This window comes from Dendroctonus ponderosae, unplaced genomic scaffold, assembly GCF_020466585.1.
Source record: "Dendroctonus ponderosae isolate FM_Combo_2020 unplaced genomic scaffold, Dpon_F_20191213v2 Dpon_F_20191213_9, whole genome shotgun sequence".
In the NCBI taxonomy this organism is placed as follows: domain Eukaryota; kingdom Metazoa; phylum Arthropoda; class Insecta; order Coleoptera; family Curculionidae; genus Dendroctonus; species Dendroctonus ponderosae.
In genome coordinates this window covers 259,626-271,733 of record NW_026019116.1, presented here as the reverse complement: position 1 = coordinate 271,733, position 12,108 = coordinate 259,626, and the positions used below count along the sequence as shown (strand labels likewise).

At 39.6% G+C, this 12,108-nt stretch overlaps 1 protein-coding gene across 3 annotated transcripts in view; it reads left to right on the top strand.

The window, feature by feature from the left end:
- Window positions 1-12,108, top strand: part of LOC109537686 (calpain-C) — a 101,547-nt gene that overhangs the window by 45,579 nt on the left and 43,860 nt on the right. For 2 of the 3 annotated variants that reach the window (XM_019904534.2, XM_019904532.2), the window contains exons 6-8: window positions 738-854; window positions 910-1,044; window positions 9,197-9,353. In XM_019904534.2, coding sequence (XP_019760093.1) covers window positions 738-854; window positions 910-1,044; window positions 9,197-9,353 — 409 coding nt within the window. The remainder of the gene's footprint in view (window positions 1-737; window positions 855-909; window positions 1,045-9,196; window positions 9,354-12,108) is intronic. The other variant, XM_048669695.1, reaches the window with a different exon arrangement.

Genomic DNA, 12,108 nt, shown 5'->3' with positions numbered 1-12,108 from the left:
TAAACGTGAAAAACTTTCGTTGGACGAATTTTCTTGTAAACTTCATATTTACTGAGACATCGCACTTTGACGCACTAATGAGCAACCCTGTATATTTCGAGCCGTTCATCTGCCTAGCCTCGCATGTGACGTCATGCGCCACACCGACCGATTTGAGACAGATAATTAGCATACCGTTTTATGTGCATCATGGATTAGGAGTTTCGTCTTCCTCGTCAAGTGCCGTGTCCTCACAGAACATTGGCGATCAGTGGCATGATCTTCACGTTGCCCATAGCTGACCTAAAAAGTGGCGTGATGTTTATTCCATACCAGTGGCGCAGATTCTTGAGATAAGATGTTCTTCGAGCGTGGTCCGTTTTGCTTTTATTTTTTCTTGAATTATAATGGGGAGCAATTTGCATTTAGGATTGTGCCGCAATGCTCCGCGTTGTCCTCGAATTATCTCGGCTGCAATTATGTCCAATAACTGTTCATCTAGGCCTGCAACTAGAGTATCCCTCTCGTTTACTATCCGCGTCTATTCCTGATGCTAATAGTTCAGTTTCTCTAGACATTTACAGCTTCCATTGGGTCTTTTCTCACTAGCCGCGCGTCAATTTGGAACTTTGACCTGACCCTGATGTAGTATCGTATTTCCATTGGTCCTATATTTCTCCATAAATGTGTTTCTGGAATGGAAAGCAAATATGAATAATTGTTTTTTTAACTTAGTATGCTAAAATGTGTGTCCACAGATTGCATGGGTCTTACGAAGCTTTAAAGTACGGTTCCCTACTGGATGGATTGGCAGACCTAACCGGTGGAATTACGGAGTGTATCCCAATTGAGGACGGTGATACGTCATGTTTCAAGTATATCACAATTATGCTTTTTTGAAACAAATAACTGGTTTGCAATTGCTTTCAGGTTACTACATAATCTGCTCAGTATGACTTCAATCGTAACGTGTGCAGTTCAATTAAATATTTCAGGAACATCCAATGAGACGCTGATCAACGGAATACAACCAGGCATAAACTATCGGATTAGTGCAATAGAACGGTATGTAATGTCTTAGTTCTAATAAAACAATACCTAATATTAAAGTCGCTATTGTCAGTCCATAACCATTCTGCAGGTGACATCAATTTGGTACGGTTGCAATGACTTCGCGCTAGCGCTCTCTATCTTGGGAGTCATCAGTGATTCATGGATCAATTGTTCCGTCAAGGATTTTGTCCGGTCTATCCACCGTGGCGACGATCTTCCTCTTGGGCAGCGACCTTGGATTTTGCCTTCTACTATCAGTCGTTCCATATTATCTTACCTCCTTACCACATGAACTAGGTATCCCAGATAGCTCTTAGCTCTGATTTATTGTCTGGCATCTTCTTCGTAGGATGCCGCCTCCCACCGAAGGTTGGCGATCCTAATGGCAACAATGGTGTGTGAGACTGTACCTTTAAATATTTCCATTAATGTTCTTCCGAACCATTGGCGTAAGTCTCTGAGCCATGAGTTTTGGCGCCTTCCTTTCGATATTTTGCCCTCGATTTTCCCTCAATGATGGAATTTTCATAACGCTCTCCTCTAATTATCTGTGACATGTATTCTAGCTTTCACACTTTGATGGCCAACATAAGCTATCTGCCTTTATCCCTTCGCTTGAGTATCTCCGCATTAGTGACCCTATTTACCCAAAACAAGCGCAGCATACCACGGAATAGGCAAATGCGTTGATTCGGTTCTCCATTGATTCTAGCGCTCAGAAGCATAGAGAAGTACAGGGAATATATAGCAGCGTAGTATGCGCATATGGATTTGTAGACATAAGTATCGACTAATGAGGAGAGTTTTTGTTTCCTGTTCGATCCTAGACACACACACACATTTAATTTTTAATATTATTGGGCTCGTTGACAAGAGCTCCCGGATATTTAAAGATATACTTGTTCGACGGCTTCTTACTTAAGTCTGAGGACTATGCGTTTCGGTTATTTTGAGAATACAACAATTGCATTTGCGACATTCATCTGAGGAGCGTATCGTTCAGTGTGCTCAACGATCAGATTGACCACGTTTTGGCGACCTGGTAGGTTGTTGACGAGTATCACCGCGTCGTCAGCGAATCATACATTATTTATAAAGCTAACATTGATCTTAAAACCCTCTTTCGTACTTTCCAGTGATTCTCGAAAAACTGCCTCAGCATACAGGGTGATTCAAAATTGGCGTCATTCCTTTTCAGGGGATATAGGGGCCCACTTAGAAAGTACGAGAAAAATATTCAAATTTTTTTTTCGAAAATTTCAAGAAGATATTAACAGTTGAAGATCGAATTTCAACTTTGTTATTCAGCATTATTTTGAAAAGGTCCCACGTTTGATTGATGGCCTATTGGAATACTTGAGCATTCGAAAAAAAAAATTACGATCTTTTTGTCAAATTACGAAAATTTTTGATATTAAAAAGTACTATTCTAAAAATTGTTGATAAAAAGTCAAAGCGGCAATGATGTTTTTTGTCATCAGCAGATAGTTACAAGTAGATAGCCTTTGCCAATAATAGTTGAAACCGTGGCTTACTTTGAAGCTCCTTTCACAAAATATAAACCAATAGCGAAGTTGCGAATATGCGATTAGCTATGGGAAAATGCCACAGTAACATCGCAGAAGCTGTAAGAACTTACACCAGCAAAGAGCTACACACTAGACGAGTGGTCCGAAATGGACGCAGATAGTGGACAATCTAAAGGTGCTCGGTTTCCAGACCTAGAGGAACAGGTGCTGGAGATGATTGCAGCTGAGCTTCCAGGAGTACTTGAAGTATTGCACAACAACTGCACTTTCCCAAACACTGGATACTTAATTGCCCCGATAACTCCTTCGAGGAAGGTCCTACATTCCTACCAAGCATGTAATATGCGAAGAACACTAGAAAACATTAAATCTCTGATCTTCCGAACACCGGTTCAAATTGAGCAGCAGTTAGTTAACCGAACACGAGAAGCTGCTCAAAATATGAGCCCAGATTCAAAGTGATTGGGACACAAAGATGTTTGGAGGAAAGCGGGCAGGACTTCTTTCTCTTGGTAACACTTGTGTTTTAACAACATAATTGTATTTTATTTAATCAATGATACATAACCTTTAACAGGTGGTTTTGGATGACAGTTGTGAGCTATTTAGGTAAATTACTCATTTGCGCCAAAAAGATGGCAGCACTCGGGAGCTGTTTTGCCCGTGGACTTAAGGCATTCAGCAAGTCTTTAATGCGAATCATAGTCGATCGCCTTTCAATTATCAATCAAGCAGGCGCACACGTCCACATTCATTCGGAGCCTCGCGTGTTCCCACTCCATTTCTAAATTCCAAAAGAGTGTAGCCAGTTTGTCGTTTGCATCTGGTGTATATGCGCGTGTGGATGATTCGAAGGAAAACCTTGCAAACATGAGACATGATACATAAGGCTGATGATCCTGTAGTCATCGTATTAAGTCGTTCGCTTTCTTTGGTAGTGAGATGAATGTCGACCTTGCCTAATAATTTCCGATTTTCCCAGCTCTATATATAGAGTTGAACAAATTGGTAAGGAGGTTTACTCCCCACTAATTTGGATCGACTATGAGTCGCAAAGTTTTTGCTTGTACCTGGTCTGTGCTTACGGCTCTATTGTTTTTTTTTAAGCATTACAGCTCTTCTCACTTCTTCTCCTGTGATGTCAGGATTGGGCTTATTAAATTCATGGTTTATGGGTGATTGGGCAGGTCGTGTGTCATTTAAAGAGTTTTAACATACTCTTCCCATCTCTTCATCTTCTCGTTTACATCAACAAAAATTTTATTTTTATATCCTTGAAGATAACTCGACCTTGTCGACCTTTACGTTGTGTATTTGTAAACTCTATGATTTTCTTGTGGAGGTTAAATAAGTCATGCTTTTATTGCAACGTCTTATTTCACCACACTTTTCCGTTAGCCAGGGTTTCCTGGCTCCTCGGCATTCTATTCTTAGTTTCCTATTTAGTTCTCTATACTTGTTTTGATAACGTTATCGTCCCGATCGGCCGTATAATTCCACGTATATAGGCGCCGAGGGGCTGCTTAAAGAAAGTGTTGGTAGTAGAGAGACCGAGCCCTGTGCAAAATTGCACTAGACGAAAAAACTTTGCCCTCAGCACCACGTCAGAGTTTTGCATTAACACCGCCGAGAACAATTGTCATTTCACCTTTCTTTGCACGTAAATCAGTACACGTTACCTTTACACTGAGAAGAGAGGACTGTCCACCCGTTGTCCTAAACAACTGCCAGCTAACACAACGAGACAGTGCAAAATATCTTGGGCTGCACTTGGATAGAAGACTAACATGGCAAAAACACATCTTCTCTAAAAGAAAACGACTTGGCCTTAAACTGCATCAGCTGTACTGGATTATGGGCAGGAGATCGCAGATAAACCTTGAGATCAAACTACTGGTATACAAAAACATTATAAAACCGATTTGGACGTACGGAATACAGTTGTGGGGAAGTGCTAGCAGCTCCAACTTGGAAATACTTCAGCGTTTCCAGAATAAAGTCCTACGCATGATGACCAACGAGCCATGGTCCGTTCCGAACCAAATTATAGAAAATGACCTATAGATGTCATCGATCAAAAGTGAAGTGAAACGCTTTAGTGAAAAGTATTAAGACAGAATCATAGTGCATCCGAATGTACTTCCTTCCGATTTGTTTGATACAACCGGTGAAATGTGCCGGCTCAAACGGTTCAAGCCGACGGACCTAATTGACAGGTTTAATTCTTGATATATGTCGACAAAATAGGAACTATTTAGATAATTAAGAAAGAGAGATTTTCGCTGGAGAATCATCTCTACATGTCTCATTACTTTTAAGCCACAAAGACTACTTATTGTTCTGTAGAACAGATTGTATAGTTCCTATGGGGGTCCATAAAAAAAAACCTTTCTTTGCTAGTTTCAAGGCCTCTTCCAAAGTAGCATGGGCTCCTCGACCTCTTCGTCACGTTTGTCGTTTGTTGGAGTATATACTTGATTGATATTCATGATTTTATAGGTATCGCGCAGTCTCACAAAATCTCCGAGAGGAACAAAATCGGTGGCAGATTTTTCCACTTCGGAGAAGATGCGTATCGCAACGCCATACTGGTGTTGGGGGTCGTCGCCTCCAGAGTAGTATAGGACATCATTTTGGCTTCTAAGAGTTCCGGCGCCATGTCATCTACCTTCGCTTAGGCCCAAGATTTGGATTTGCAATCTATGCATTTCTGTATCTACGTTGATTAGTTTTCCTATCATGTATAAGCTGCGTACGTTCCACGTAGCTGTGTGTATACATTTGTATTTTGTTCGTTTTTGCAGACGGGGTTTTTTTCTTATCTTTTCCCGGCTAAAGAGGTGCCGCGGACTGAGGTAAATTTTAATATTTACTTTTACCTTTTCCCTTCTGCATTGCAGTTTGGAAGTCGTTGATGCTGCTACAGCTGCGCCTCCCACCTCGTTTGTAACTCTGATGATGAAGATTATCTTAATTGAAACTAATGGGTTTTTCGGGTTTTTAGGCCGTCGTTCGGTAGAATTTCTTCCTGACGTTTCGCAAGCAAAAGTGACTTGCATCTTCAGAAGTGGTTTGCTTGAACGCTTACACTGTTCTGATGCGATTTCTCGGGCGCAGTCGATATTTATGCACCGGTTGTGATGACGTGGTTTGTGATGGCGTGGCCGGTTGGCTGTTGCTATCCTCCGGTGTACTGGATTCTCTCTCCTATCTTGAGCTGTTGCTTTTTCTTGCTGTTCTTGCGTTGGTGAGTGCTGGAAACCATATCCTGTTTAGCGCCATTGTCTCTTCTTTTCTGTTAAAATTGTCGTCGTGTTGGTCGGTTTCAATGGCTTCTCGTATTAGTCGGGGGCGATAACCTGTTGTGGCTTAACTAACCCTAGACATTCTCGGATCTTTGTTGTGGGCTTGTAGATTGTTCTTATGTTGTGTTTCTTCAGGAACCTCCCAATTCTGTCCCTAACTCTGGAAACAAAGAGCATGAAAGCTTTCAGAGTGGATTCACTTTTGTCAGCACGGCCCACTTCTACAGCTTTTTTGATGTCCAACTGGGAATATCCGGTCTGAAGAAAACCTTTTCCAAGTGCTGCGGTTCTGTGGATAGATGTGGTGGTCTACAAATTTTTCTGGCTCTATCAGTACGAGTCTTAATAATTCCCTGCTTCTGACTCGGATGGTGATTAGATATTTGCTTGTGAAGATATCTGTCCGTGGGGGTGGTTTTCGATATACCTTGTGGTCCAAACGATTCCTCTTCCTAGACACCAAAACATCCAGGTAGGCCAGTTGGTGGTTTTGTTCAACTTCCATGGTGAATTGGATGTCTGGGTGCTATTTGTTTAGGTGGTCGAGGAAGATGTCCAGGTTTTCGCGTCCATGCCTCCATATCACAAACGTGTCATCAACACATTGGCACCAGATCGTTAGATTAAGGGGTGTGGTGCTCAATGCGGTTAGAATAGATTCTCCACCACTGGGCTGAGTGGGCTTCCCATGGCTACTCCTTCCTTTTGTTCGTAGTAACCTCCATTCCACAGGAAGTAGCTGCCTTTTAGACAAGTTTGAACATATTTGTTCTATTCTCTTCTAGCTCCGCCACTAATTCTATGGATTCGTCCAAGGGTACTTTTGTAAAATGGGATACAACATTGAAACTGACCAGCATGTCCGTAGGTTCCAGTCTGAGGTCTTGGATCTTATTATATAATATCATAATTATGATAATATGTAATTATCTTAATTACCGCTACATGGTACTGTTGCCGCTGCTGCCCAGCAACAGGTTTTCGACATATCTGTCTACCCTCACTTGGTTTGGCCTGCGAAATAACGCAGTTTACCGGGGTGTTGCGCATGGAGTCAGCAAGTGGGAGTTGGAAACCTTGTGGTGACCAGTGTGGTGAAACCACACTATTAAAATCAGAGTGTGGTCGTATCGCGACAACGGCACTACTCCTACAACGTCACCCCTACACCCCTTGTCTGGTACAGGTACAGTAGCATTTTTCGATAGCACTATCTTTCGAACGCTTCAATTATGGTTGGTCTGAGGTCCGATTAGTCCACGATATGCAGGCGTAAGTTGCAAGGGAAAATCAAAGGCTATGTTTCAGCCGAAGTTTTGTGTTTTTGGTACTAGCTCGATATTTACAAATTGTCACCACTTCTGCCATATACATTGTGGCGATCACTAGTCGTTTTGTGGACTTCTTCTTCAGATCCACCTTTGTTGGTAACTACTGATCCTAGATAATCAAATCATTCCACTACTGAAAATGTAGCTACGGTCTGGTGTGGTGGCAGGTTTTCCTTTTTGGTTTGGTTGGTTTGGCTCTATTAATTTGCAGTCCATATGAGCTACTCTTCTTCTATGAGCCTGGCCGCTATAACTTCCATTTTGGCTTCCGCTAGTCAGAATCACACTATTCCCTGCATACCTCAAATTCGTTATTCATTTGGCGTCAATAGGGATCCCTCCGTTACATTTTCCAGTACCTTTCGTATACAATTAATCTTTTATAAATCGTGCACTTCGGATTTCGGAATCTCTCAGCTACGGTTTTTGTTGACCATCATTCGCCTCGATTAATGTAATTATTCGAGTTTTTCCAAATACTTTTGAATGTGTCATTTTGATAATCGGAAAACTCATTGGTCAGTATTACATTTACGCAGAGATAAATCGAGGTAGAAAGTGAGATTTACACAGGAACTATTTAATCGTCTACTTTTAGGTGACGCCGACTGTACATGGGAATATACCTTAAGCATACGACAAATAATAGAAAAGCCAAATAATTCCTGAGATTAGCAAACCTCGAAATTTGCACTGTCTTGAATGAATCAAAACCTGTTTCAACTTAAAGTAATTGTGTCTTTTCCACCATCACAGACTGCTAATCAAATTTTTCTGGACGTTCAAGTGAAGTGTTTGAGAAAAAAAACCCTTGTGACTTTTTCCGTCTTATGGTGGCTCACTCTCCCGTACAGCGTTTATTCAGTCTTGTGGGAAATTAAAAGACTGCGTTGACTGTTTTACATTTCTGTACAATCGTTTTCTGCGGAAGGTTTTCCAAGGGAATATTTCAAATGCGTATGGCCTAGGGGAATTTCGGCTAGGCAAATCTCGAAGGCGCGATTGACGGGACGAAAAGGCATGTGTAAACGTGGGTGGTAGAGGATACGATCTACGAAAACGGCGGTCTGTTATTTGATTAAGTAATTGTAAGGACTGGTCGTAATCTGTGCGCCCCGCCAACAAGTCGGTAAGCAGCTCGCATTTGGCACGATTTTACCTCCGCCATGTTTCAACAGTTTCCACAGAAAATTGTAACGGGGAGTCAGATTTCTGAGGTTTCCGCCCAGGACATCCAAGGTGTCCCGTAAACTCATGATCAAAAGGGTACTGCGATATTCTTTGGACCAAAAGAAGACGATCTGACCTATCTTATTTTATTATCTTTTTCGAAAATCGAAAAAAATTCGAAAAAATTTATATTTATTAGAAAATTATCTTTTTCGAAATATCGTTAGAATGGTACGATGTATTTTAGTGAAACTCGTTGTGAATTTGTTCTTATGTAAGACTCATATTTTGATGAAACAATCCAGTTCAGCCGTTTTGAACAAGCGGTGAATTCTTGAGTGTCGTGGTACAAAAACTACCAGAACTTTTTAGTTGGACGATTAAATCAACTCATTTTTTTAGGTTGATGCGCTAATCATTTATTCACAATTTTGTGCTTTCTGTAAAATCTTGTAGCATTCATAGTTTTTGGGAACGAAAATATTTCTGCTTCCTTGCCACTTAACAATGTTAGACATTAACAGCAAATATCGTGATATGAGGCATAAAATCATTGTCAATCAATCTCACAAATTCGTTTTGAATGACCTTTTCTGATCAAGAAGTTACCGACATGGTCAAAATATTAGGGTTTTGCGAAGACAACTTGCGTGAAAGCGTACGCGTTTTTTACAGTATCAATGTGGCCTGGCATAGACGTCTTATTCCTTGGTTAAAAATTTGATATGAGTACCGGTAGTTCACTAAAGTCAATAACTGAAAACCTACACCTTAGAGTCGCTCAGTACTTACCAGTCTATTTACATTCTATATGAATATATTTTTTCAGTGTAAACACCTGCAGCAATGAGTTTGTCGATTTGATAATCCTACGAAATCCAATGGAGGATGGCGAGTATACTGGTCCATTCGCTCCCGACACGATTGAATGGTCTGATATTCCTGCAGTGGAGGCAACTCGCATAGAATCATGCTTACAAGAGCAAGTAAGTCCAGATTATTTATTATAATATATAAGTTTTAAATGACCAATTAGAACCAACGGAGAATAGCTTTTAAACAATATTTTCCGGGCTTTGAAGTCGTGGTCCATGGGAATTTCTTCCTGACGTTTCTAAAAATATCTAGCAAGAATGTTACAGCACAAAAGAGAAAAAGTTGAAGTGCCGCTTAATTGGAACCTAAAGTTAGATTCCCGTCAGATTTGAAGACTAACCTCAAACAGAACTGTTATTGCAGAATTTTGCAGTTGCAATATTTTGTTGCAAACAAGCCCATTTGTCATTACCGATAATAATTGGTATATTCCGTGTACTGAACTATTTTATGATGAATGTGTTAAGTAATGATCTGTTGTTTGATAATGATGACAGCGACCATGTGCGATGTTGGGAACCCGAACGGTTTGTTCAATTTCCCGTTTATTTATTTAATTTAAAATAAATATCAAAATGTTTTATACACTTTTATTTAATTTATGAAATAAATTTCTTACTTATTAAATACTAAATAATGGAGGAAGAGACTGTTATGCAATTTTGGTAAAATGCACGACCGCGATGTGTCTCGACTGAAGTTTGTAGAGTGTCTCATTTGGGGACAAATCAGACGGTCATTTATATCAAAATTCGATGACGTTTTTGTTTATCCAGAATCGTTCTTCTTGGAACGTGAAACCAAAAGGCTATCTTATGTCTGAAATACTACTAAATCAATTAACCATCCTAGAAGAAAAATATACTTAAATAATGAAATGGTCACTTTAGGATGACTAGTTGAAAGAATTATCACCACTTCGACAGATGGTGTCGGACAATCTTATTTAGATAAACGCTCATCGATTCATGAAAGCTTTTAAGCGCGAAAAAGGAAAAATAAGCTCAACCACTTTGTTTGTTGTAACATTAAGACGCTATTAGGTCAAAGGAATCAATTAAGAATTTGCATCCATTAGGATCGGGTTCGAATGTTGTTTAGGTAATCAGATGCGTACGTGAGAACCCAGAATTAACGGAATAATCATGTCATCAAGGCATGGTACATAACAGCGAGTTCCTAGACTAGTTTACGAAAAAACACATTATTTTGATGATGTTCTGTTTTTTCAACGTGTTCCGTGTCACAAAGTATACCGCACTTTTCATATCGAACCTCATAGAAGAGGAAAGTCTATTCCATCTATATATATGCACCTCTCGTATATTTAAACGATATCTGTTACTTTCTGTTTATAGTCGATGGAGAATATAACATAAGGCCGTATTTATTAACTCCGTTACAACAGCCTGCAAATCGTGCAGAACATTTATTCAACGAGTAGCATATACGGATAAGAAATATAGTGAGCGGATATTTGGTATCTGGAAAAGAGTATTCCCAGTCCTTGTATACGGTTGTCGTCTAAAAATAGATACGGTCTTAATAATAAAATAATTGAGTAGAGAGCAAAATGAAGATCAGCCACCTGATCGTGAAGATGTTGAACGCTTCATATATCTTATGCAAGAAGATGAAGTACCTAACATAAGCGACATATATAACAGAAACAATATATTGTTGCAAGGGAATCAAACTAGGAGGGACTTAACTGATCCTATTTTAGATTCATTGATAAATAGCGATGAATTGAATTGAAAGTAATGCTTCTGATAAAAGACCAATATTATTAAATTGAAATAACTTATGATGCATTACGAAAACAAATGGAAATTAGCATTATTTGCTTAAGTCTTTTTTAAGTATTCCAATTTTAACTTTTCCTACTGAAACTCGAACATGGTTTTGTCCTGCTCTCTTTTGGCTAAAATCTTTTGAAGCTCCTCTTCATAACATAGCATTGTTCGCTTCCAACTGGGAGTCTAAGGTTTTTCCTTATAGGAGAAATGTAGTCCGGTTTTTATTTTCAAATGACTCCATCTTTAATAATATATTATGAATTAATTATATTTGAGACGTAAACGGTAACGACAACCTCGCATTCAGTTCTAAGATAAAGGTTATTTAGAAAAGAAAAAGCGGGAGCAAAAGCCAATTTGTCACTTTTAGCAATGTTGCCAGGTAAAACTTTATCTTAGCTAAATATCACTTAATTGACAGCCGAGCAAAGCTGTCTGTAGTTAGGGTTAACCTTAATCCAAAGTTATCCCTAGCTAACCGCCGTATGCACCGCCAAGCTACCTAATCGCGATCAACTAAACGCGTTTAAAAATTAATCCGGTTTGAGAACCCAGCTGGTATGCACCGTGGAAATTCAGCGGCGGATTAGTTAAACCTTGTACGGATATGGCAACCGTGTTCTAGTGACTCGCGTTATCAACTTTCGCCCGGTGTTCCAATCAGAGATGCCAAGTCTACCGATTTTTTGGTAGATCTATCGATTTGTCAAGGAACCGATGCCATGCAGATTTCTACCGAAAAGTAACAAATAAAAGTTGAAAAAATTTACGTGGATTCCTTAAAATATAACATATTCCATTCTTGATCAAAGTACGTTGGTAATAGCAGACATTTTATTTTAGCACACCTCGTATTTTAGAGTTCTTTTTCAAACATAAAATGAATCAAGCCCGCTATATAGATCATAAATATGATAAAATTATGTTTTATGGATCCCGCAACAGTGAAATCAGATTCCCCACAATCTACTTCTGATGTTGCAATTATATTTCCAAATTTAGTAAATGATAGTGAATTACAAGGTCTGGACACAGAATGACGTCTGTTGCGAAATGTTGAAGAAAT